General features: G+C 44.5%; 1 protein-coding gene across 26 annotated transcripts in view; it reads right to left on the bottom strand.

Moving 5' to 3' along the window:
• The window catches only part of KALRN (kalirin RhoGEF kinase), a 688,751-nt gene that overhangs the window by 432,915 nt on the left and 233,008 nt on the right, over positions 1-22,828 (bottom strand). For all 26 annotated transcript variants that reach the window (XM_031009044.3, XM_031009045.3, XM_031009050.3 and 23 more), the window contains exon 5: positions 21,412-21,924. In XM_031009044.3, coding sequence (XP_030864904.1) covers positions 21,412-21,924 — 513 coding nt within the window. The remainder of the gene's footprint in view (positions 1-21,411; positions 21,925-22,828) is intronic.

Genomic DNA, 22,828 nt, shown 5'->3' with positions numbered 1-22,828 from the left:
TCACTTAATCCTCCTAATAACCTCATAATTATCTCCCCAATATTAACCCTCAATATCATCATCTCCATTTTATGAATTAGGAAACTAAGGCACCAAGAAATTAATTAACTTGTCTAAAGCCACACAGCTAATAAACATCAGAGTCAAGGTTTCAAACCCAGGAGGTCTAGTTCCAGAGTTGATGCTCTTAACTCTGCTGCTAAACCCTCCAATGAGCCCGGAGCTTCCTTCTGTCTCTCCTTCTCTTCATCACCAAACTTTCAGAAGTGTGTTCTGCCCCTACTGCCTTTGTTTTTCCTCCATCCAATTCCTCCTTCAGCCCTTAAAATATGGTTGCTTTTACTACTTTCTTGAGTTGACACCCATGATGAAACCCAGTCACTTCCTGGTTTCTGAATTCTTTATTCTGTCAGTTCTCACTCACTTTGACCTCGTGTCAGAATCAGATGCAGTCCTTTCTGAAATTCCACCCTGTCTGCCCCCCAAGACCAGGTAATTTTCAGCAGCAGCCCATCTGGCTTCAGACATGATGAGCGTTTCTTCCTGCTTTCACAAATCTCTAGACTTGTAAACATTTTCTCTGGAGAATCAGTGTTTTCACATACTTGAATTTTCTTCCTTGACACATCATATCAAGTCTCAGCATGACAAAAATGATAGGAAAACTCTAATTTTGAAAGCTTACCAATCCTCCAATCCTACAATGACTTATCTAAACTTACCTCCCACTTCCCTGGCTGCCAATTTGTGGCTTCCTTTTGTGTCCTTCACAGCCTATTGTGACAATCTAAACATGGACCTCAGCCCTTTACCCTTCATCCATCAAACCCTCTCCATGTGAATATCCACCCGGGCCCACAACTTCAACAACACTAATACTATGTCTTATTTCATGTGCCTGTGCCAAGAGCCTTCATAGTGTATGTCACATAATCCTCATAATAATGCTACAAAGAAGATATTGTTAATTCCATTTTAAACATGGTGAAAACTCAGTATTAAGAAGCCAAATAAATTGGCTAAGATCCCACAGCTTGTAAGTGATGAAGATAAATTGGAATCTAGTGTCCATCTGAACCTAAATCCCATGCAAGTTCCTGTTTCATAATGCTCTCTAACAATAACTTCCCAGATAACTGACAAGAATAAATACATGCCAGGCTCTACACAATGAGGTTTACACACATTATCTCAATCCTCATAACAGCCTTATGAAGTAATAGATGCCATAATCACCACTTTTTTATTTATTTTTTTTTAGGTAGAGAAACAGATTCAGAGAGATTAAGTAACTTGGTCATGGTCACACATTCTGGGTGGCATATTAAAGACTCAAATCTAGGTCTGCATAACTCCAAAAGTCATGCTTTTAAACCATTAAATGGTCTCCCCAATACAGACTTAAATCCTGGACTATCTATAGTCACACAGTGCCTGCTATGGTTTGAATGTGCCCCCAAATTTCATGTGTTGAAAACTTAATCCCCAAGTTCATATGTTGATGGCATTTGGAGGGGAGGCCTTTGGGAGGTAATTAGGATTAGATGAGGTCATCAAAGTGGGACCCCCCCATGATGGAATTAGTGACTTTAGAAGGAGAGGAAGAGGAACCTGAGCTAGCACACTTGCCCTGTCTCAACATGTGGTGCCTTCTGCCATGTTATGATGCAGCAAATAGATCCTCACAGGATGCTATAAGCTCTTGGACTTCCCAGCCTCCAGAACCATGAGCTAAATAAATCTTTCTCTATAAATTACCTAGTCTCAGGCATTATTTTATAGCAACAGAAAACAAACTAAGACAGTATCTATGGACTCAATATTAATATCCTCTTAATGTTCCACAAGCATCTCAAAACTACTAATTTTTCCTGCCTTCCCACATCTTCGTGTCATCCCTCAGAGCTAACTTTTTCTCTATTTTCTCAAATAACTCTGGAATATGCCTTTTACTTCCATTACTGCTGCTACTCATCCCTCAGCCCACCCTGCCTAGATAATAAATTACAAATACTTGCCTATTTGGCCCCCTTACTCCATTCTGTCCCTTATACTAAGCCATCAGACCCCATCAGGTTCACTGCACTAATACATTGCTTTCCCGTGTCATTATCTCAGTCAAAATGATAAAAAGAAAACAAAAACCAAACCCTACTGTTGCTGATACCTACAGTGAAAAATCCAATCTTCCTAACCAGGTATTTGAGGCCTCTCTCAACCCCAGACTGGTCTAAATTTACGTTATTATTTCACATCACAGTCCTATTCCAAGTATCTTTTGCAGCCAAATTGTTTTATTCACTGCCATGCAGACACACCATATTATGCTCATTCCATCCCTATATTGGTGTCCACATTTCCCCCCACCATGAAATACCCACACTCAAATCTCCAGATTATTCCCATCCTTCAAAATTGAAGTCTCATCTTCTCCTGATGCCTTTCTTGACCAAATAAGCCCATACTGACTTCTTTTTCTTGGAAACTCATTTCTCTAGTGTTTACCTCTAGTGTTTACCATAGTAGTTCACAAACATAGCCTTAATTTAGAACTATCTGAAATGTTTTCTTAAAAAATATAACTTCCTGGCTGGGCATGATGGCTCACACCTGTAATCCCAGCATTTTGGGAGGCCAAGGCAGGTGGATTATCTGAGGTCAGGAGCTCGAGACCAGCCTGGCCAACAAGGCGAAACCCCATCTCTAATAAAAATACAAAAAATTAGCCAGGCGTGGTGGCAGGCACCTGTAGTCCCACCTACTGGGGAGGCTAAGGCAGGGGAATCACTTGAACCCAGGAGGTGGAGGTTGCAGTGTGCCGAGATCACACCACTGCACTCTAGCCTGGGTGACAGAATGAAACTCTGTCTCAAAAAACAAAAATTAAATATATATATTAAATATACATAAAAATTAAATATATAAAAATTATATATATATATATATATATATATATATATATATATATATATATATATATATCTCTTCCTAGGCCCTACCATTGATTTTCTGATTCCATAGAAGCTCTCCAGGTAACCTCAATATACTTGCATTTTTATTTAAAATCTTCACGTGGAGACTTATGGTCTGTCCATGACTAAGTAGCTGGTATCATATTTAACCCTACTGTCTATTAGCTATTTGAAAGGCATTGGTCAATAACCAATATAGACCAATGATCCTTGAAAGAGAGAAAGCATACAGTGTAAGTTCCATATTCACCTCAGCTTTCTCCCTGAGGATATTTTCCTAACTGTGGAGCGGAGAAGTAGAAGCAGAGCAGAGGGCAGGAATAGTCTTGATGGATGTAAAAAATGGGTATCAGCATTCAGGGACTGGTAAGGAGGCTGAGATTTGGGTGACAGGATATTACAGTGGAGGGAGATGCAGAGGAGCTACCTTAAAGTCTTCACTAAAATTTCCCTCAGGTCCTTAGCCAAATCCCAAGCTTTGCATATGCAGGACAAGACTCCAGAAAGTCTAGCAGAGAAAAGGTATGAGAGGTGGGGCATATTAAGAGCTAAAAAGAAAGTTTAGAGGTCACACAGTGCTGGGGAAATGCTGGGAGTTCTAATTCAAACAGAGTAGAGAGGCTTTCATGAGCTCTCTGGGCATTCATTTGGGACCCCAGAAACACCAAGCTATAGGAATAAGAGCCACAACTTTAGAATAAGGGCTATACCCTAGGATTAATAAAAAGATAAAAATATACCTACCATACCAAAGTCTAAACCAAGGCTCAATTGGATCAATATAATCTTTTGTAATTTAATTGTATTCTAGAATAAGACTTTAAAATATTTAGGGAAAGATAAACTATCAAGAGCTTCTACAGTGTATCATCTACAATATCCACTATACAATGTAAACTATAAGATATATAAAGAGACAGAGAAAAATTGCTGATAATCAAAACAATAAAATTGTCTATAGAAGATGATCCAGATATGAATTAGCAGACAAGGCTTTCAAAATAACTATGACTGACATCTTAAAAAAATGGGTGGAAGGGACAAAATGGATTAAAAAATGGAATGCTCCAAAGGAGAATCAGAATCTATAAAAAGAATTGTATGAACATTCTAGAATTGCAGAGTATAATACTGAACTTAAGAATTCACTGGATGAGTGTAAGGGCAGAATAGATGCAGCAGCAAGCAGGATGAATGAACTTGAAAACAAATCCATAGAAAACAGCACACTGGGCAGGGTGCAGTGGTTCATGCCTGTAATCCCAGCACTTTGGGAGGCCAAGGCAGACAGATCACGAGGTCAGGAGTTTCAGACCAGCCTGGCCAACACAGTAAAACCCCGTCTCTACTAAAAAGACAAAAATATAGCCAGGCGTGGTGGCAGGCGCCTGTAATTCCAGCTACTAGCTACTGGGGAGGCTGAGGTGGGAGAATCGCTTGAAACCAGAAGGCGGAGTTTGCAGCACAAAAAGGGAAAGGGGAAGGGGAAGGGGAAGGGAGAAAGACAGAGAGAGAGCGAGAGAGAAAGAGAGGAAGAGAAGAAAAGAAAGAAAGAGAAAGAAAGAGAAAAAGAGAAAAGAGAAAGGAAGGAAGGAAAGAAAGAGAGAGAAAGAAAGAAAGAAAAAGAAAGAAAGAGAAAACAGCACACTGAAGCACAGAGAGAAAAGCAAATAGAAGCACAGGACACAGCAGAAGAGATGTGGGACATAACTAAAAGATCTAGTACAGTGCCGTCCAGTACAACCTTCTGTGATGACTGACATGTTCTATGTCTGTCCTGTCCGGTTGGTTTGCCACTAGGTGCCTTTTGAATATTTGAAATGTGGCAAGTGAAACTGAGAAACTGAGTTTAAAATTTTATTTTTAAGCAGGGTGCAGTGGTTCACACCTGTAATCCCAGCACTTCGGGAGGCCCAGGCAGGCGGATCACCTGAGGTCAGGAGTTCAAGACCAGCCTGGCCAACATGGCAAAACCCCATCTCTACTAAGAATACAAAAATTAGCCAGGCATGGTGGCATGCACCTGTAATCCCAGCTACTTGGGAGGCTGAGGCAGGAGAATCACTTGAATCCGGGAGGCAGAGGTTGCAGTGAGCTGGGATCATGCTACTGCACTCCAGCCTGGGCAACAAGAGTGAAACTCTGTCTCAAAAACAAACAAACCAAAAATTTTATTTTTAATTAATTTTTTTATTTGTATAAATTTAAAGGATACAAATGCAATTTTGTTACACGGATAGATTGCGTAGTGGTAAAGTCTTGGAGCTTTCAGTGTATCTATCACCATAATAGTGTATACTATACCCACTAAGTTTAATTAGCCAGATGTGGCTACTGACTGTCCTGTTGGGTAGTGTAGTTTTAACACAGGCATACTTAGAGTTCCAGAGGAAAGGAGAGAGAAAATGGGACATGATAGACTCTAAGGATAAGAAGGATATACTACTCTTTCTAGAGGAGTATATTGAACATTGATTCCCTAACATCCAGTTCACCCCAGATCATTTGTTCAAACCAGTCATACTAATTTCACTCCCCTTTTTATTTACATGTTCAGGATTGGGCGAGTCTTAGTGAGTATGAACCAACGAAATTGAGGAGAGATTTGCTTAGAGCTTCTGGGAAAGAGAAGTCAATGTCTGTGTTTCTCCCTCCTTCTCCTGCTACCCCTATCACTTGGGGAAGAGTGAAGCATGTTGCTCTGTTACAACTGGCAGCTGTCTTAGAACCATGAAGGGAAACAGCCTTGCAATGAAGCTCTCGGCCAAACAGTGAGATCTCAGCAGAGGAGTGAGATAGAAAGAATCCTGAGTGCCTGAAGACGGGCTCGCACTGATTCATCAATCTTGAAGCTCACATCATTGTCTCTGAATGACTACTTAAAATGTGAAATAATACATTTCCTTGATATTTAAGCAAATTTTACTGTCTTCTGTTTCTTGCAGCCCAAAGCATCCTGATACCAAGAGTCACACCCTCATGATGTTTAGTGTGATTGTTCATTCACTTGTTGAGCACTCATTGTATTCCAGACATTGGGTTAGACATGGGTGATAAAAGATCAAGGCCACGGTCTAGTGAGGGGGACAAACACATTCCATATTCTGTTAATGTTAATAAAATGTGAAATAGTTGTGAAAAATACTATAAGAGACGTATACTGTGGGCTGACAGTAGAGGAGCACTCGGTCCAACTTGGCAGAGATAGGGTTAGGGAAAAGCATGGATGGCTTCTGGGTGGCAACACCTGGACAGCACTTGAAAGACAACAGGATTTCGTCAGGCAAAGAAGGTGTAGTTTGCAAGGGCATTTTAATTAGAGGAAATAGCTTGAGCAAAGGCCTGGAGGTTTAAAGCAGCAGCATAAAATGAGGGATTGTAAGAAGCGATAGTAGGAGATACGGAGATACCAGATCACAAAGGGCAAAAGATGCATTGGGGAACCACTGGAGGGGAGTGATAGCTCAGATTTGCTTTTAACTACGAAGTCAGTGTCTAGACTGAGACCCTCCCAGATATACAGGCATTTATCTCATTGCAAAGGGGAGACCAAGCCAGCCTTGATCTCATAGAACAAAAACCAACTAGCACGTTGCAGACTTCTCACCAACTGATGGTCTCTGCCTCTGCTTTCTCCTCCTTTTGTTCCCTCTCCCATCTTTTTCACACAAACTCTTCAAATGTCTGGGTCAAAGAAGATAAAGATCATAATATGATAATATATGAAAAGTGCTGAGTATAGCATATGATACATAGCAGATCCAGAATGTATGCTAGTCTCTTTCCACTTCCTCTGGGTTCAGACAAGATAAACTTGCAGTCACAACAAGTAGTTGCTGTCTGATTAGAGAAACTAAGACTGCGAAACTTCACGCTAAAATCACACACTGTTCTTGACAGATGAGCTGCAGTTCAGCAGCTGTCTGGAGAAGCACACACTCAATGCTAAGCCTTAAAAGGCCACTCTCCTCGCACTTGCCCTCCTCAAGTTAAGTGATGTAATAAAAAATCTCACCAAGTCATTAATATAAATATTTTCAGACTTTAAATAAGGTGTTTCTGCATTTTATTTCCAGCTTATGAGCCTGGATGCACTTTATTCCCTGCAGCACTGGCAACACACTCATTACCCTCCTGTGGGGAAGGAATGGTCATCCAGGAGCCAGCAAGTCAAGCAGATGAGAAACAGAACTAACCAAGCCAGGAGTCAGCCCAGACAGCCCCGGGATATTGACTCTGAGTGGCCAAATTCCTTCCATTTGAACCACAAATGCTGATAAAATATTTTCAGGAACACAGTGAGGGAATGTACTTCACTCTCTTCCCAAAATGTAGACTTGAAGAGGTCAAATCCTATTTAATCCAGGCTGAGAAAATAATGCCCAACTTTATCCCAGAGCTAAATTTAGACATAAATTGAGATCTGGCCCTTGGCAAGTTAATTTAGATGAGCTAATGGTTGTTCCTGGCATAAGGGATACACTCAATAAATGGTAACTATTATTGTTACTGCAAAAATGGAGTGTCTGTTGGATGTTCTCATCTAGTCCTCCCACACATCCTAAAATCGGCTGTGCCAATCACTTGCACATCTGGGAACAAAGCTCCACATGAGGCTAAGGAGGAGGTAGCTCTTTCTTTGGGAGCCCCTCTCTGGGAGGAGGCAGGCTTCCCTGTGGGAGCCCTTCTCTTGGGGAGAAGACCACCACCTAGCTATGCTGGTATGTGCTAGGTGGGCCTGACCTTGAGCTTAGGAGGAGGACTAGGCACCCCATTTTGCCCCTTCTCCCCTCTTCCAGCAGCAGCCTCTGCAATGGGGCTCAGACAGGTAAGGGGCCATGCAGGGAGCCAGGCTGGGCACATCCACAAGGAGAAGCTTGGCAGTGTTTCCAGCTTCCAGACCCTGCAGGATACACTCTGCAGGGCTTAGGAAGAACTTACTGAATGAAGAGCCCCATCACTCCTCAAGGCTGCCAGAGGACCAAGGTAAATGCCTGTGTTTAGATAGCAACCACTGTCCCTAAAAGTAGGTTAGAGGCCAGGCATGGTGGCTCATGCCTGTAATCCCAGCACTTTGGGAGGCCAAGGTCGGTGGATCACCTGAGGTTGGTAGTTCAAGACCAGCCTGACCAACATAGAGAAACCCCATCTCTACTAAAAATACAAAATTAGCCAGGTGTGGTGGCACATGCCTGTAATCCCAGTTACTCAAGAGGCTGAGGCAGGAGAATCGCTTGAACCCGGGAGGCAGAGGTTGTGGTGAGCCAAGATTGTGCCATTGCACTCAGCCTGGATAACAAGAGCAAAACTCCATCTCAAAAAAAAAGAAAAGAAAAAAGTAGGGCAGAAATGCAATAACCAGCTAACACATGATAATGTTTTTAGTAACCTTCATAATCACTTCTTTCACTTTTCTGTGCCTTAAAAGAAATTAAAATTAAAATTTCATTTAATTATCCATCCTTCTTCCACAATGTCTTCGGGAATTGTTCACACTCGTGTCCCACTGCCAATCCTCCTAACATGAAGGCCTTGGTGCTGCCTTTGCCCCCTGACATCCAGCCAGTCACTGGTCTCATTTTCTTTCCTTGAGTGTCTCGAGGGTTTGTCCCTTCCTTTTCTACTTTCACTACCACCTCATCTGTTCCCACTTGGATTAGTATAAAAGGACCAGAACCGGTTTCTTGCCTCCAAATCACTCTTTCCATTGCAAGGTGAAACTTGCTAACACCCCAGTTTCCAACAGTGAGTGCATTAAGGTAGCGTTCCTAGAAACCATTCAGCAGTAGGTGGTGCTCTTGTGTCAGCTCAGTGTTCACAGGTTTTGTTCTATTCTCAAGCAGCCCAGTGAGTACAAACTGTGTCACGGTCAACTATTTATTTATCTGGCACTAAGTGTTTCTGGTCAACACAGAGTAATTGAAGACACTGGTCCTGACCTCCAGAAATTTTCAATATAATTGGGGGAATGAGATCTTTGAGCACCTAGCTATAATGCTAGATGGCATGGAACAGGGACAATTTGAGGGGAATGGATAAGGGCTGCAGGAAATGCTCAGAGAGAGAAAGAGCACCTCCAACAGGGGAGAACAGAGAGAGTAGCATCTGAGCTGGACCTTCAGCTGAGGGAGGGTTTTAATAGGCACATATAGTGGAGCAGGCATTCCAAATGGGAGGAGTGTTGGCATGAACAAAGGCATGAAAAGGTGGGAATGTGCAAAGCACAGAAGAGAATGCCCTGAGGGATGGGAGCTGAATGCCCAAGTCCAGTCTCACTCTCCATTCTAGGGCCCTCGTGTTTGTACCCCCTCTTGCCACCTCATGACAAGGTCACCTCCCCAGGGAAATCTGGGACAAGCTGGTCAACCCAATCTCTAAAGAGGATGGAGGAAAGCAAACCCTCTTTTATCTCTCCACCAGAACGCATATGTTACAGAGTATATCTTCTCACCACATCAGCAGTTGTTCCTATAGCAGGACATTCTTATGCTAGAGAAAGCTTACTAAGGAGAGGCTAGAGGTGAACAAACCAAGAGTGGGATTTCAAAGGGGCCATGGGATGGGGGACTGAGGGAAGAACCCTTCTGGGATTCCAGCTAGAGGCAGATTTCCTCCAAGAGGTTAATATTCCTTTGCGTGTTTTTTTTCTTTTTTTTATTATACTTTAAGTTCTAGGATACATGTGCACAATGTGCACGTTTGATACATAGGTATACATGTGCCATGTTGTTTTACCACAGGTTTCCGACTCTTTACAAGGTAAGAGTATGAGGCTTTTGCTCTCCTTGGGAATGACCTCAGGAAGAGCCATGGGATACAGGAATGGGGTTAAACAGTAGATACCCTTGAGTTGGGCTTTTCCCTGAGAAACAGTAACTACTACTGACCTTGGCACCAGAACACTTTAACTCAACATTTTCATACTGGAAAAATCTCTCTGTGCTCACATGTGAGAAGACATCCTCCTGTATTTATATATGAGATGGTGTCTCTCTCTATTCAAGTGAGAGAACATCATTCTCTGGGTGGGCAAACTCTTGGGGTTTCAGATCAACTAACTTGGGCTACAAAAACTAGTGCACCTACACATACAAAATCTCATTCTCACCTGTGCAAGTGGGACCAAAAGCTGCAGACTCCTCCCATTACCCCTCACCCATTTGAAAAACTGGTCCCAGGAAAGCTGCATTAAAGAGTTTAGAGCCAATGTCAAATGAAAATAGGCTGAAAGAACTCACAGAACTTTATCTGGTGAAGAAAACGTGAGGAAGGTCCCCAAGCACTGTCCTCAAGTTATGGGAGAGCTGCCCTGCAGGGGAAGGAAGAGAGTAGTTCCCCAATGACCCTGGGAGACAGAGATGGGACTGCAGGGTGTAACTACAGGAGGGTAGATTCTGGCCTGCTGGAAGGAGGACTTTCTAACAACTGGGGCTACAGAACAGTGGAACAGGCTGCCTCACAAAGCTGTGGCTTCTTCAGCCCTGGAAATGCTCAGAAGAATCTGGAAAAATGCACATCTGGAAGGGAGTTCTGCCATGGGTAAGGGATTGGATCTGAATCAAAGACTTTAGGATTCTCAGATGCTCCTGGCAAGACCTGAACCATTTGCCAGAATCCAGTTTTCCTCGTGGTCCACTGGTTATTCCATGGACTTCTGACTCTCTGTTGTGCTCTGACTCCTGGTAACCCACATGGCATGAACACAGACCTCCTGCACTCCTCTCTGTAGAGCCTGTGCTCTAGCCACACCCAACTGCAGACATTCCCAGGATCCAGCCTGCATTTTGAGGCTGCTGTGCCTTTGCTCACACTCTTCCATTTCCCTGCATCCCAAACCTGGCTAAACATTTCTCCATCTATGCTCCCATAGCACTAATAGACACTGTTGTGAACTTACCTGTGCAATGGCTATTTGTTTGCTGGTGCCCTCTGCTCCAACATGGCCAGGCCTGAATGCAGCTCATCTTCCAATTGCCCATCCCTGGCACAGTACTCGGCACAGTGATTGGCTTATCTTCAGCAAGTGTTCTCTAAGATCCTGCCAGCCTGGTTACAGCTTCCATTTCCTTTTCTCCCTGCTAGGAGCTGACCTTGTGTCTAATACTCACTGATGAGGTCCTCCTCAAGATCCCTTCTTGGTTTCTCCAGCCACCAGGTTCCTCACCTCCATGCTCTGCTGCCACAGGCTGCCTACTTTCCACTCTGGCATCTTTGTTGTGGATGGGGCTGTATTCCCCATGCATGCCCCTCAAGAGAGCCTCCCCAGGCATCTATCTACTGCTGATTCCGCTCATTTACATGGGCCAGCACAAGTCTATCTCTACAAATCTACCATTTGTTCCATGTGCTGAATGTCTTCAAGGCTCCAGCCATACTGGTAGATTTACGTACATTTTCTTTAACTCATACAATAATCCTAAGGCAGGTATTAAAATCTATATTTTACAGATAAAGAAATCAGTGTTCAGAGGGGGTGAACTGAACACAGTCACTCAGCTACAAGTGGCCCAGCAGGGATTCAAACCCAGGTTTCTCCAGTTTCAAAGCCAGTGCTCTCTCTGTCCCCCACAGGAGGCCTGAACTGTGCATGGGGCTCTTCCTTAACTCTGACCAAGGAAGGAAGCAGGAATGGAAAAGGAAGGCCATGCAACAAGTTCAGAGAGAACAGGTGCACAAAAGGTAAGGACAGGCCTGAGGAGATGCCAGGACAGGGACCAAGAAGGTCACAAGTGGGAAAGGGAGTAGAAGAGGAACAGGGAAAATGGTAGAAGGTAGAAAAAAGGAAGGAAAGCAGGTTCCTCAAAGCAAAATGCCTAGAAAGAAACCTTGGGAAAGCTTCCTACCCCAAACAGAGACTTTGTTTTATAAAGTCTGACAAATTCATCACCCCAGGCAGGATAAGACTTTGGGTCCTGTTTTGGGCTCTAGGGAGTGACCAGAACTGTTTATACCTTGGAAGGAGAGGACAGGAAATAGAAGCGGATACTTTGCCCAGTGATGGGGCATTCCCAAATTACTTTATAATTTATAAAACAAATTATAAAGTAAAATTTGTTTTACTTTATAAACTCTGATTTTCCCTGCACTGCCCTACACTATCCTCCATCCAAGGCCTAGGGTAAGAGGAGAGACACATAGTCCCAGCAGAAGGCCTGTCACACAGTAGACACTCAATGTCTGTTGATGAATGAGTCAATGAACTTTTCTCAGTTACTGCCCTGCACCACACACACACACACACACACACCTGAAACGTCCTTCATTCTTCAAACAGGGTACCAAAACTTTTCCCCTGTTTCCCCTACTGGGGCAGAGCTGACATGTCTCCTTTTTGCTTGGACCACCTCCATGCTTTTTCTCCCATACATACTAAGACACTCACCCCACCACCAACCCTACCCCCACCCAGAAAGCAACAGAGACCTTGATATCTTAACTCACCTGGGTTCTAGCCACTGGAGTGGTGACTCTCTAAACCATCTTTTCCTTACGATGTATCAAGAATTACATTAGTGCTAACTCTGATTTTCCCTGCACTGCCCTACACTATCCTCCATCCAAGGCCTAGGGTAAGAGTAGAGACACATAGTCCCAGCAGAAGGCCTGTCACACAGTAGACACTCAATGTCTGTTGATGAATGAGTCAATGAACTTTTCTCAGTTACTGCCCTGCACCACACACACACACACACACACACACACACACACACATATAGTTCATCTCTGATCAGATCTTCTTTTCACAGCTCACCTCAACTGCTGCAGACAGAGTCAGTGTGACAGCCCAGATTCTGGAAAGTACTGTTAACACAGTGTCTTAGTTCTCAGTTCCAAAGAGTCACTAAGGGGTCCACAGTTCTATGGGGTCCATTCATAAGCAGGGGCTGCATAGGCAGACTCTTTACACACAGCAGTTCAGGTCCTGGCACCTTCCACTCTCTTGAGAGAACCGTGGAAGGGAGCCAAGCCTTATGCCTGAGCATTCTTCCCCATCCTTCCTCCATTCTGTTCTCCACACCCACACTCCTCCTGCAGGCGTGCTAATCTCAGGATACAAATGGGGCTGAAAATGCAGGAGAGGGAAGAAAGAAGAGGGAGAAAGGATTTAAGAGGGAGAAAAACAGCTTTGGGAGAAAACACACACATGCAGCCTGTAGAACACGGTGACTTAGATTATTTTTGGAATCTAATGTTTCTAATGTTCAAGGGGAGGAAATGAGAAAAAGTAAGTCGAAATTCCCAGGACCAGCAGGCTGGAAATAATACAGGACACTGTGTTCTGTGTCAGGGGGCGGGATACAGACACACTTCCTTGCCCTGAGCCCCGTCAACAGGAGGTGGAGGGGTTTGGTGGTTAAGGTCTCAGTAGGAGGGGGGAGAGCAGGAACAAGGGCACCGGAGCCTTTCTCCAAAAAAAGCAGGAAATTACAACCACCCAGTAAAGGCCTTGCCCTTCTGGCCACCCCGAAGGTCACAGCTCTTTGAAGCCTCCCTCCCAACATGAAGGGCTCAGGCAACTGAACCACACAGAGACATGACACGCCCCTCTGGAGGCCTGTCCAGTGCTTGTCCCTTCACCACAGCACTGGTGAGGACACATGTCAAGTGACCCTTATCCTCCAAGCCCCCAGCCCCTTTAGCCACCGCCTAGGTTCCTGGCACATGCCACCATCTGTCCTGCACGGCAAGGAGCCTCCAAAGAGAGGGTGTAGAGAGTGTGTGTGTGTGCACGTGTGCACACGTGTGTGTTTGCGTGCGCACGCGTGTGCGTGCGTGTGTTGGGAGAAGAGGGAGGAGCACCAGCTTCAAAGCAGAGGACTCTATCCCAAGCAAACCACTCAAGCACACCAAGTCTCAGCTTTCCCATCTGTGAAATGATGCCCCTATACGTGCCCACCTGGCCTACCACATACAGTACATGGGAGACTTGGATGATGAACCACGGACTGGATGATTTTGGGTGGGTCTCTGCTCTGGGTCAAAGATTATTATGTAAAAGGAAGGGCTGGGCCAGAAAATCTCTAAGGTCATGGGTGTGAAAATACTTTGAACATTCCGAAAAGAATTACATATTGTAATTACTGCAAAGGCACTTCGCTTTGACAAATGACAGTGGAATCATGTTACTGCTGCCTCATGGGGAATCGGGGTGTTGGAGGTGTGGGGAAGAGAAGAGACAGTGGGCCAGGGTCCACCAGGGAAGTAGAAGCAGCAGGATTTCTCTACAACAGCCCCACTGGTTCTGGTCACCCCAGGCAGGATAAGACTTTGGGTCCTGTTTTGGGCTCCAGGGAGTGACCAGAACTGTTTATACCTTGGAGGGAGAGGACAGGAAATAGCAGTGGATACTTTGCCCAGTGACGGGGCATCCTGGGGATGTCCTGCAATGCTAATGTGGCCAACAGGACATACCAACCTCAAAAAGCAATAAGCACATCACCCTTAGCACAGTGGTCTGCTGCCTACCACGACGCCCAGTGGTGCCCAGTGTAGATTTTCTCATGGTGATTAACATAAAAGCAGCATTATTTTGTTTGCACAGACTTCCAAGAATATTAAAATGCATAAACATTGCCATAGGAAGTATTTCTGGCCCCAAGTTTGCAAGGGAATAAGACAAGTATGCTCTTAGCTATACTGCAAAGCAGAAGGTGACAAGTGTCTCAGATGTAGAGGGTGGATGGGGACAGGTGCTCACCTCTCATGGGACACCAGGAAGAATCACTTTCCTCTGGGGCTGCTTCAAGGACAGACCTTGTTTTTCCAGAGAACTTTCCCTGTGGAGGATGTCCCCGTCCTGACTCCTCAGGTGTGACCCCAATGTGACCTATGTGCTCCTCTTTTGTGCCCTGCCCAGGGGCACTGCATAGCCTGGTGACCTGCAGGACCCCCAAGAATCTACACCATAATTTCCAACTTCTCTCAAAAATCAATTCTGAATTTTGTTCCATTAAGGATAATTGAAAATGATTTAGAGCAGGTTCATTTGGAAGAGAGCATCAGTGACACTCTTCATGGTCTCAGCAGGCACCCATGACTGAAGAGTAAATCATAACTGAAATAGTGCAGGGAGAAGGAAGGGAAGCCAGTGTTCCTGGAATAGCTATGCTGGGCCAGGCACCATGCCAGGCACTGCTACATACATAACCCCACTCAATTCTCATAACAACCCTGCGGAGAAGTTTGTCTTTTTTTTAAGCAAACAAACAAACAAAACCTCAAGGGAGTAGGGTTTTATTTGCTGAGAGGTTTCTTGTTTTTCATAATTACCCAAGGCAACTATCCTGAAAAGAGAAGAACCCACTATAAATATGTAGGGGAGAATGAAAAAGCAAAAAAGCAAAAAGTATTATACAATTGTTAAGTTGTAAAAGGGCTTAGATATTTATTTAGTGGAGCAAGTCTTAAAGGAAGAGGAAGGAAGAGGAGTGGATTGGGGTGGGGGTGGGGCTTTATTAAACCACTCTGCAGATTCTGGTACATCTCCTCAGAAGTTTATTCTCTGTCATCACCACCTCCAAAGCTACCACCACCATGACCGTGGCCACCCCACTTCTCCTGTTGAAAGATGTTTTCATGAAGAGAGAGTATTGTACATGAGAACAGTGCAGTGTGGAAGCAGAAGAAAAGTCAAAAGATGCTGAAGTAGAAGTAATATAAATTCTTTATCTTTGTTTTGTCGGTAACACAATTGGGGGTGAGAAGTTAAAGATGTGCCTAATGTCTCACAATTGATACGTGTCACCCCAGGACAAATCCTAACCCCACCCACCACAGCTCCATTTCAGCATGGCACCCAAGGATGTGAATAGAATTTCACCATGCAAAAATGAATATGCAGGAAGGCATTTAAAAATTAGGTTTTCCAAGGTGAGCTTTCCTGTAGTGGTAAAGGCAGGGCTAGGCAGCCACGGAGGCCACAGTCTCCGCTGAACACCTAAAAAAAAATGAGAGATTCTCATTTGGGCTAGATGTCTTGGTCATGGGGGAGGTAGGCACCAAAATATCCTCTCAAGCAGGGTGATAAGGATATTGTCTTGGGTGTTTCCCAACCATGCATTTACACATTAAACAAATACAATGTGCTGCATAAACCAATAATAGGCATGATTTCAATACTGGAAGCCCCATTAGCCAGCTTTGTTCACTCTTTTGGGGATTCTCCCAAAGTGCGAATATCTTCTCCTTTCCAGAATAGCTTTGGGCAAGGCTAAAAAATGGGCCTCCTGGGTAGACATCAGTAGAGCTTCCTTTATTCAGAAATGAAGTAGATAAAGATTTCTCAATCAGTTAAGTCTAGTTATACACCGGAACTCTTCGAAGCTCTGCTCCTTCCCTGAAAAGACTGGAAGACTGAGGGCCTTCCCCAGATCAGAAGGCAGATGGGAGTTTCGGTATTTTCTGATACTTATCACTGGCATCAGCACATTGACATCACGAGGTCATAATGACTGTCATCAGATGGCAAGGCTGGGATTTCTACAGTGTGTGGGAGGTAGACGTGCAGACTTCACGGCTGCTTCTAATTCTAGCATTAGAAGATGTGCCCTAGGCACCCAGGAAGGGGTGTGTCGGGGGAGGATCTTCCACTGAGTAGCACTCACCCTTCCATTTTCCAAAGGCACATCTACAATGAGTCTACTTAATGACCTTTAAGACCACATATTGCCCCCAGTGGGGAAGAGGCCCATCCCTTCTCTTCAGTAATAGGTTGTGTTTGCAGGGCAGACACCTTCATCACACAGGGTCTACCACAACTGGAGGGGTGGCCGGATGTGAAACACGGCTGCACAGAGAGCCTTAATCTGCACCAGGCCAATGAGTGGTGACCTGGCTTGTGTTCTGCGAATACAGTGGAGGACAGGCCCATTAGTTATAGACCAGAGGGCGCCCGGCTGAGACTGCAGTGGTTCATCTAACATCATGCATTGTTTGAATCACCTCTGAATTACTCTGTGTTTCCACAGATTGCTCATTAAGACTTTCCTGTCATTCCTGAGCAGCAGTGTTCCCTCTTCTCTGAAAATTCTCCAAGCACAGAGGCTGTGCCTAGGACAGTACAGCGTGCACAGAAAGCATTTAATAAGTAAGAGTTTATGCAAAGGGAAACAAAAAAACTTTTGGAGGTATGGCTATGTCTATTACCTTGATGGTTTTATAGGTGTATATGCATGTCCAAACTTATCAGATCATATATGTTAAATATGTGCCACTTATTGTTTATCAATTATACCTCAATAAACCTGCTTTTAAAAATAAAAAAATAGTGAATACACAGGAGCTTATGTGCTCACTTGCTTAATTAGATGGTGAGCTGCTCCAGACAGAACTTCTGGCCTACCCACCCTTTTGGTGGCTCACGACAGCTGTTCAACATTGATTATTAAATGAATGAGTGACTTGCTTTATGAATTATCTGTGGAACAGAGGCCCTACTCCCTAGATACTTAATTGGGAGAGAACACGGCCCACTCCCCAGCACCTCCAAGATGGGGAATGTGGGGGGTCACCACAGGTGTCAGGGGAAGAAGTGAGAGGCAGCTTCACTCCCCAAGGCCAGCTGGTAAATGGGGAACACCAACCCATTTTCAAGCCCTTGGGAACAAGCTGTCACCCTGCAAGGCCAGGGGCAAGACTGTGCCTGCCTCTTTTACAAAAATAGAGGCTGAACTATCACCAGACTCCTCTGATTGCCAAGAGCTTCCCAGATCTGGAATTAGAGGCCTCCGCCAACCAGCCTCCCACCAGAAGGGAGACTAAGACTTGGCTCAGGCAGTAACTACTTCCTCAAGCCCTTGTTTAGATGTGGATCCACACTCACAGCCCTTATTCCAAACCATCACCCTCTTCACCCCCTTCCAAAGCCACCAAATAAGTCAAAGGCTGAGGCACTTAGCTCCGCGCAGATATTTTAAATTAATCTTAAAGCAACTTAAAAGGACTGTTTTTCTACCCTGTCCAGCACTCAGCACATTTTCAGTGGCAGTTGGGTCAAGCTTGAGTGGCATTTTCACCACTGACTCAACCTCAAAATATTCCTGGGCTGCCCTCGTCCCACCCTTCTTTTTGCTCCCTTGTTTTGAATATTCTCTCCCTCTCTCCCCACCCCTCTACTCACATGCACATGCATGAACATACACACGTGCACATTCGCCCACTCCCCCACACTCCTTTTTAAGGTATGAGCACATCACACAACAGACATTCTAAACCTTGGGTTCATGGATAGAATTCAGGGATCATATATTTGGATAGGGAAAAAAATCACGTCTTTATTTTCACTAACCTCTAACTGAAATATAGCATTCTCTTCCATTATGAACACAGTCAACAAACTGCATGAGTGTGTGTCTCTGACTCCAATAGAAACACACACATTTTCATATCACATCAGGGCTGTTGTCCTGAAACATCATTTATTTATATTCATCACTACTTCAGGATTATGGTAGTTATTAGACTTCAAGTAGATCTTATTAGTATGTTAATTAAAAATACATATAGTGCTGCTATTTTAAAAATGCAATAACTATTTCTTTATTTTATTTTTAACGTTTAATTTAGATTCAAGGGATACATATGCAGGTTTATTACCTGGGTATAATCCTATTACCCAGGTATGGGTATAGTACCCAATAGTTAGTTTTTCAACCCTTAGCCCCCTCTCTCTTTACTGCCTCTATTAGTCCCCAGTTGCTATGTTGCCATCTTTAAGTCCATGAGTATCCAATGATTACCTCCCACTTATAAGTGGGAACCTGTGGTATTTGGTTTTCTGTTCCTGCAAATAACCGTGTTTAAGTAATTGCTTTCCAAGCCTATGTATATTTTTTGTACATTTACAAATGTTATTCTGAGAAGGGGTCCATATGCTTCACCAGACCAAAAGAGTCCATGGCACAGAAAGAGCCCCTGCTGTGAAATGAGCATTAAAATGTAGGATTTGGGATTTTTCTCTAGGGCCATCAAGGCATGCGCCAGGAGACCTAGGGGCTAACAGGTGGTGTTCAGTGGTAGCAGAAGGCAAGCTCTGGGAGCAGAGGGACAGCAGGGTTATTGGATAAGAGCTTGGATGGGCTTTGGAGACAGATTAAAACACTGGCCCTGGCTAACCAACAGTATGACCTTGGGCCAGCCACTTCACCTCTCTGAGTTTCCATTTCTTCAACTGTAAAGTAGTAATTATCATGTACTATACAATTCTTATGAGCATGGATTGAGAGCATATAGGTGTAACAGCAATTACTGCCCTGTTGAATGGAACTTGGCAGGCCCTAGAAAGGCAGCCTCCTTGACCTGGGAACTTCTGGAGCTATGGTATGCTTGTTTACTTGGTTTTTCAGACAGGCACTATCTGTGCCCTATGCCGGCTTCCCATGTCCTTGAGCCTCAGGGATACCATGAAGTGCCCCAAACTCTAAAACATACCTAGGCAGACCTAAGTCTCCCACCTCCCTTTCTGTCCCTTGCTCACTGAAACAGGCACCCAGGCCAGGCTGCAAAGCAGATTCCCTGCCCCAGAGCAAAACAGGCCTCAAGAAAAAAGAGATGTTCCAGATCTTTCCAAAACTGGCAACAGGGCCGGGCGCGGTGGCTCACGCCTGTAATCTCAGCACTTTGGGAGGCCAAGGTGAGTGGATCACGAGGTCAGGAGATCGAGACCATCCTGGCTAACACGGTGAAACCCCGTCTCTACTAAAAAAATTCAAAATATTAGCCGGGCGTGGTGGCAGGCACCTGTAATCCCAGCTACTCAGGAGGCTGAGGCAGGAGAATGGCGTGAACCCGGGAGGTGGAGCTTGCAGTGAGCTGAGATGGTGCCACTGCACTTCAGCCTGGGCGACAGAGCGAGACTCCGTCTCAAAAAAAAAAAAACAAAAACAAAAAAACAAAGAAAACAAAACTGGCAACAGAGCCAAAGTACCTGATTCTGGCTTCACAGAACAGCTGGCTCCTGCCTTGGCATCTAATCACTCGGTGAGCAATGCAGGAATTCTGAGGTCTAAGCTGCCCTTCTCAGGGCAGAACAGGCCAGGGTCAGACCCAGGCTTCCAGGCCACTGGGCAAAGAGCCCCAAGAAAGGTCAGAAGTTCCCAAACCTTGCTTAAATCATATTCAAAAGGTATATAAAAAGTGATATGCTATAAAAAGTGATATGCATTAAAAAAACTGCATATACTAATTTTTTACTATATGTTATAAAAAATTAGAAAACATTATAAAATTATACAGAGAAATTAAAATCAACCATAAGCCTGCCCCAAGGAAGCAAAACTATTAATATTCAGGTAAATTTTCTTGCAGTTATATTTAGTACATAAATTGGGATCACACTTATACAGAGAGTTGAAGATCTCGATTTCATCATTTAAAAATACCTAGAGACATTTTTCAATATGAGCTCTTAAAAGACAGAAAACCATATCAGACATTGTAAAATTCACAGGTTACTGAGAGATGTCATGTCATCCCTAAGAACAGTATTGTCCATTTAAATATAAGTTATATCCAGAAAACTCATAGGAAGAGAGCCTATTTTATTCTTCTTAAAGCACATATAATAGTAAACTCTTCTTTCTTCTCTTTAGCTTAAAGAGAATCTAGGAAAGATACCTTTGTATCCTCAGCAAAGAGGCACTATATGCAATTTTCCTTTTTTACATTCTCTTATCTTACTTTTCCCTGATAAGGGGAGAGCTTTGAAAATTCACTGCTGGAAAAAATGGTGTCTTACTCAAGAAAGTGCTTAGCAGCTGAAGAGAAACCTTTGGAAACAAGTGGGTATGGCAGGAAGAGCCCTGGACTTAGAAACAGAAAAATGCTGGATTCAGATGTCAGCTCTGTCACTGTAGACCCAAGATCAAAGAACATCCGTTTCCCTGCATGTCAAGAGAGATGCTACCACTCAACCCATAAGGATCAAAGGATTATGCAGATTAAATAAGACTGTGTGAAAGTGGTTTGTCAATGGTAAAATACATTGCAGGGCCATAATCACTAATTAATATTATAGTGGCTGTTAACAGTACTGTTTTTGTTCCTTAGCTGGCTTGAGCCACTCATTGCAGGCACTCGGGGCAGCTTCTAACAGTAGGTAAAAGCAGGGACCCTGGAGCCAGACTGCACTTCCCAGCTTGGTGAATTATTTAACCTTTCAGTTTCTTCATCTGTAAAATGTGATTATAATAGTACATCTGCCTCTTAGAACTCTTGAAAGGATTAAAATGAGTAAATTTACACACAGTGCTTAGAACAATACTGGGCACATAATACACACTATATAAGGGTGAGCTTAAAAAAAAATTACATTAGCTAAAACTAGTAGGCACACTGTTTTAAAGCTTTCCAGGCAAGTACTATCATTAATCAGAAAGTTGGATGAGCAACCTCTGCTCCCTCACCCCCATCCCGGCTCAGGTTTGGCCTGTTCCCTTCCTACCTTCTCAGCATCCTGCTCGAAGAGCCGCAGCTGAAAGCACTGGTCCAGCTTGAGCTTGCGCACGTGCCACATCTGGTGCAGGTGCTGCCGGGTGGAGTGCAGCTTGTCCAGGAGACTGGTGATCTTGGGCACCAGGCTCTGGAAGTCAGCACTGCCCGGGATGCAGTTGCGTCCTGAGAAGCCGTCGCTGCAGCGGATGCACTGCAGCAGCCGCTGCCCCTCCCGGTCCAGCTCCTCCACAGGGGCCTTCAGCACCTTTTTCTTGAGCTGTGTGTGTTCGTCAATGAGCCGCCGAGAGCCCTCCACATCCACAGGAAACTCCTTCCGGGCTAGCATCTCCTGGAGGTCCTCGAGGCGCGAGAGCAGGTGCACGGCGCTGTTGAAGAACTCCTCCAGGGAGAGCCGCAGTTCGATCCACTCCTCATGGTTGTAGTCCAGGGAGCCATCAAACTCCTCCGTCAGCTGGGAGGGGTCCACCAGCTTTGTGAGGCCCTCCACAGATACCATGCTCGTCTGGAAGGGGCAGACACAGACAAGGATACTCAGTGATGTCAGGGGAAGAACAGGGCAGAAATAGGAGGAGGGAAAGGACAAGATAAATCCACATAAAAATGACCACAGCCTGCCTCGGAAAGGGTGAGTGGAGGCCATGGGACTCACTGGTCAGAAGTCACAGATCAGTCAGGATCAGCAGTTTCTACAGACTGCTGACTGCTTTAGCAAGCCTCTACAACTGCCCGCCATTTACCACCCCAGAAGAACTGCTTTTGTGTCCCTCCTCTCCTCATTTTCCCTCCTCCTGACCCCAGTTCACTTCAAAAGGGCTTCAGAGGCTAGAAGCAGAAGCTGGAAGAAAAACTGACCTAGTTTCTGGGGGACAGTTTTCTACAGCTTTAAAACCAAGGCCCGTGGACCCAGGGTATCATCATAGTTGGATTAAGCAACATGGGCCAGTGCTTGGGCTGCAAAGATTTCACAGTCTTATCTTTTCCAAGGCTCTCCCTTTTAGCGCTTCTGTGGTATGGTGAACAGAACTAGGGATGGGCAACAGGGGAGTCTGGGCCCTTGGTTTTCTCTGTGAGGCCCCTACAAGCTCCTGGAGAGCAGACTGGAGAATGTTTGTCTCCAGGAAGGAAAGTGTCTCCAGCAAATGATGATGCAGGAAACCACCTTAGTTTATTAGTAAACATCTTTTCCTTCCTATAGGGCTTTAGGCTTCTCTTCTTTCTCATGAAGAATGAGAGGCTAGCAAATTAATATCTGTGTTTGGGTCCCAGCCCTATGCTTATTAACTGTGTGACCCAGGGCAAGCTATTAAGGTCTCAGAGCCTCAGTCTCCTCCTCTGTGTAATGGAGATAATAATTCCTTCCTCATGGGGCTTGCAGAGATTAAATGTATCAATGTGTGTAAAGCACA

This window comes from Gorilla gorilla, chromosome 2, assembly GCF_029281585.2.
Source record: "Gorilla gorilla gorilla isolate KB3781 chromosome 2, NHGRI_mGorGor1-v2.1_pri, whole genome shotgun sequence".
Lineage (NCBI taxonomy): Eukaryota > Metazoa > Chordata > Mammalia > Primates > Hominidae > Gorilla > Gorilla gorilla.
This window is presented reverse-complemented; position numbering and strand designations above follow the sequence as displayed.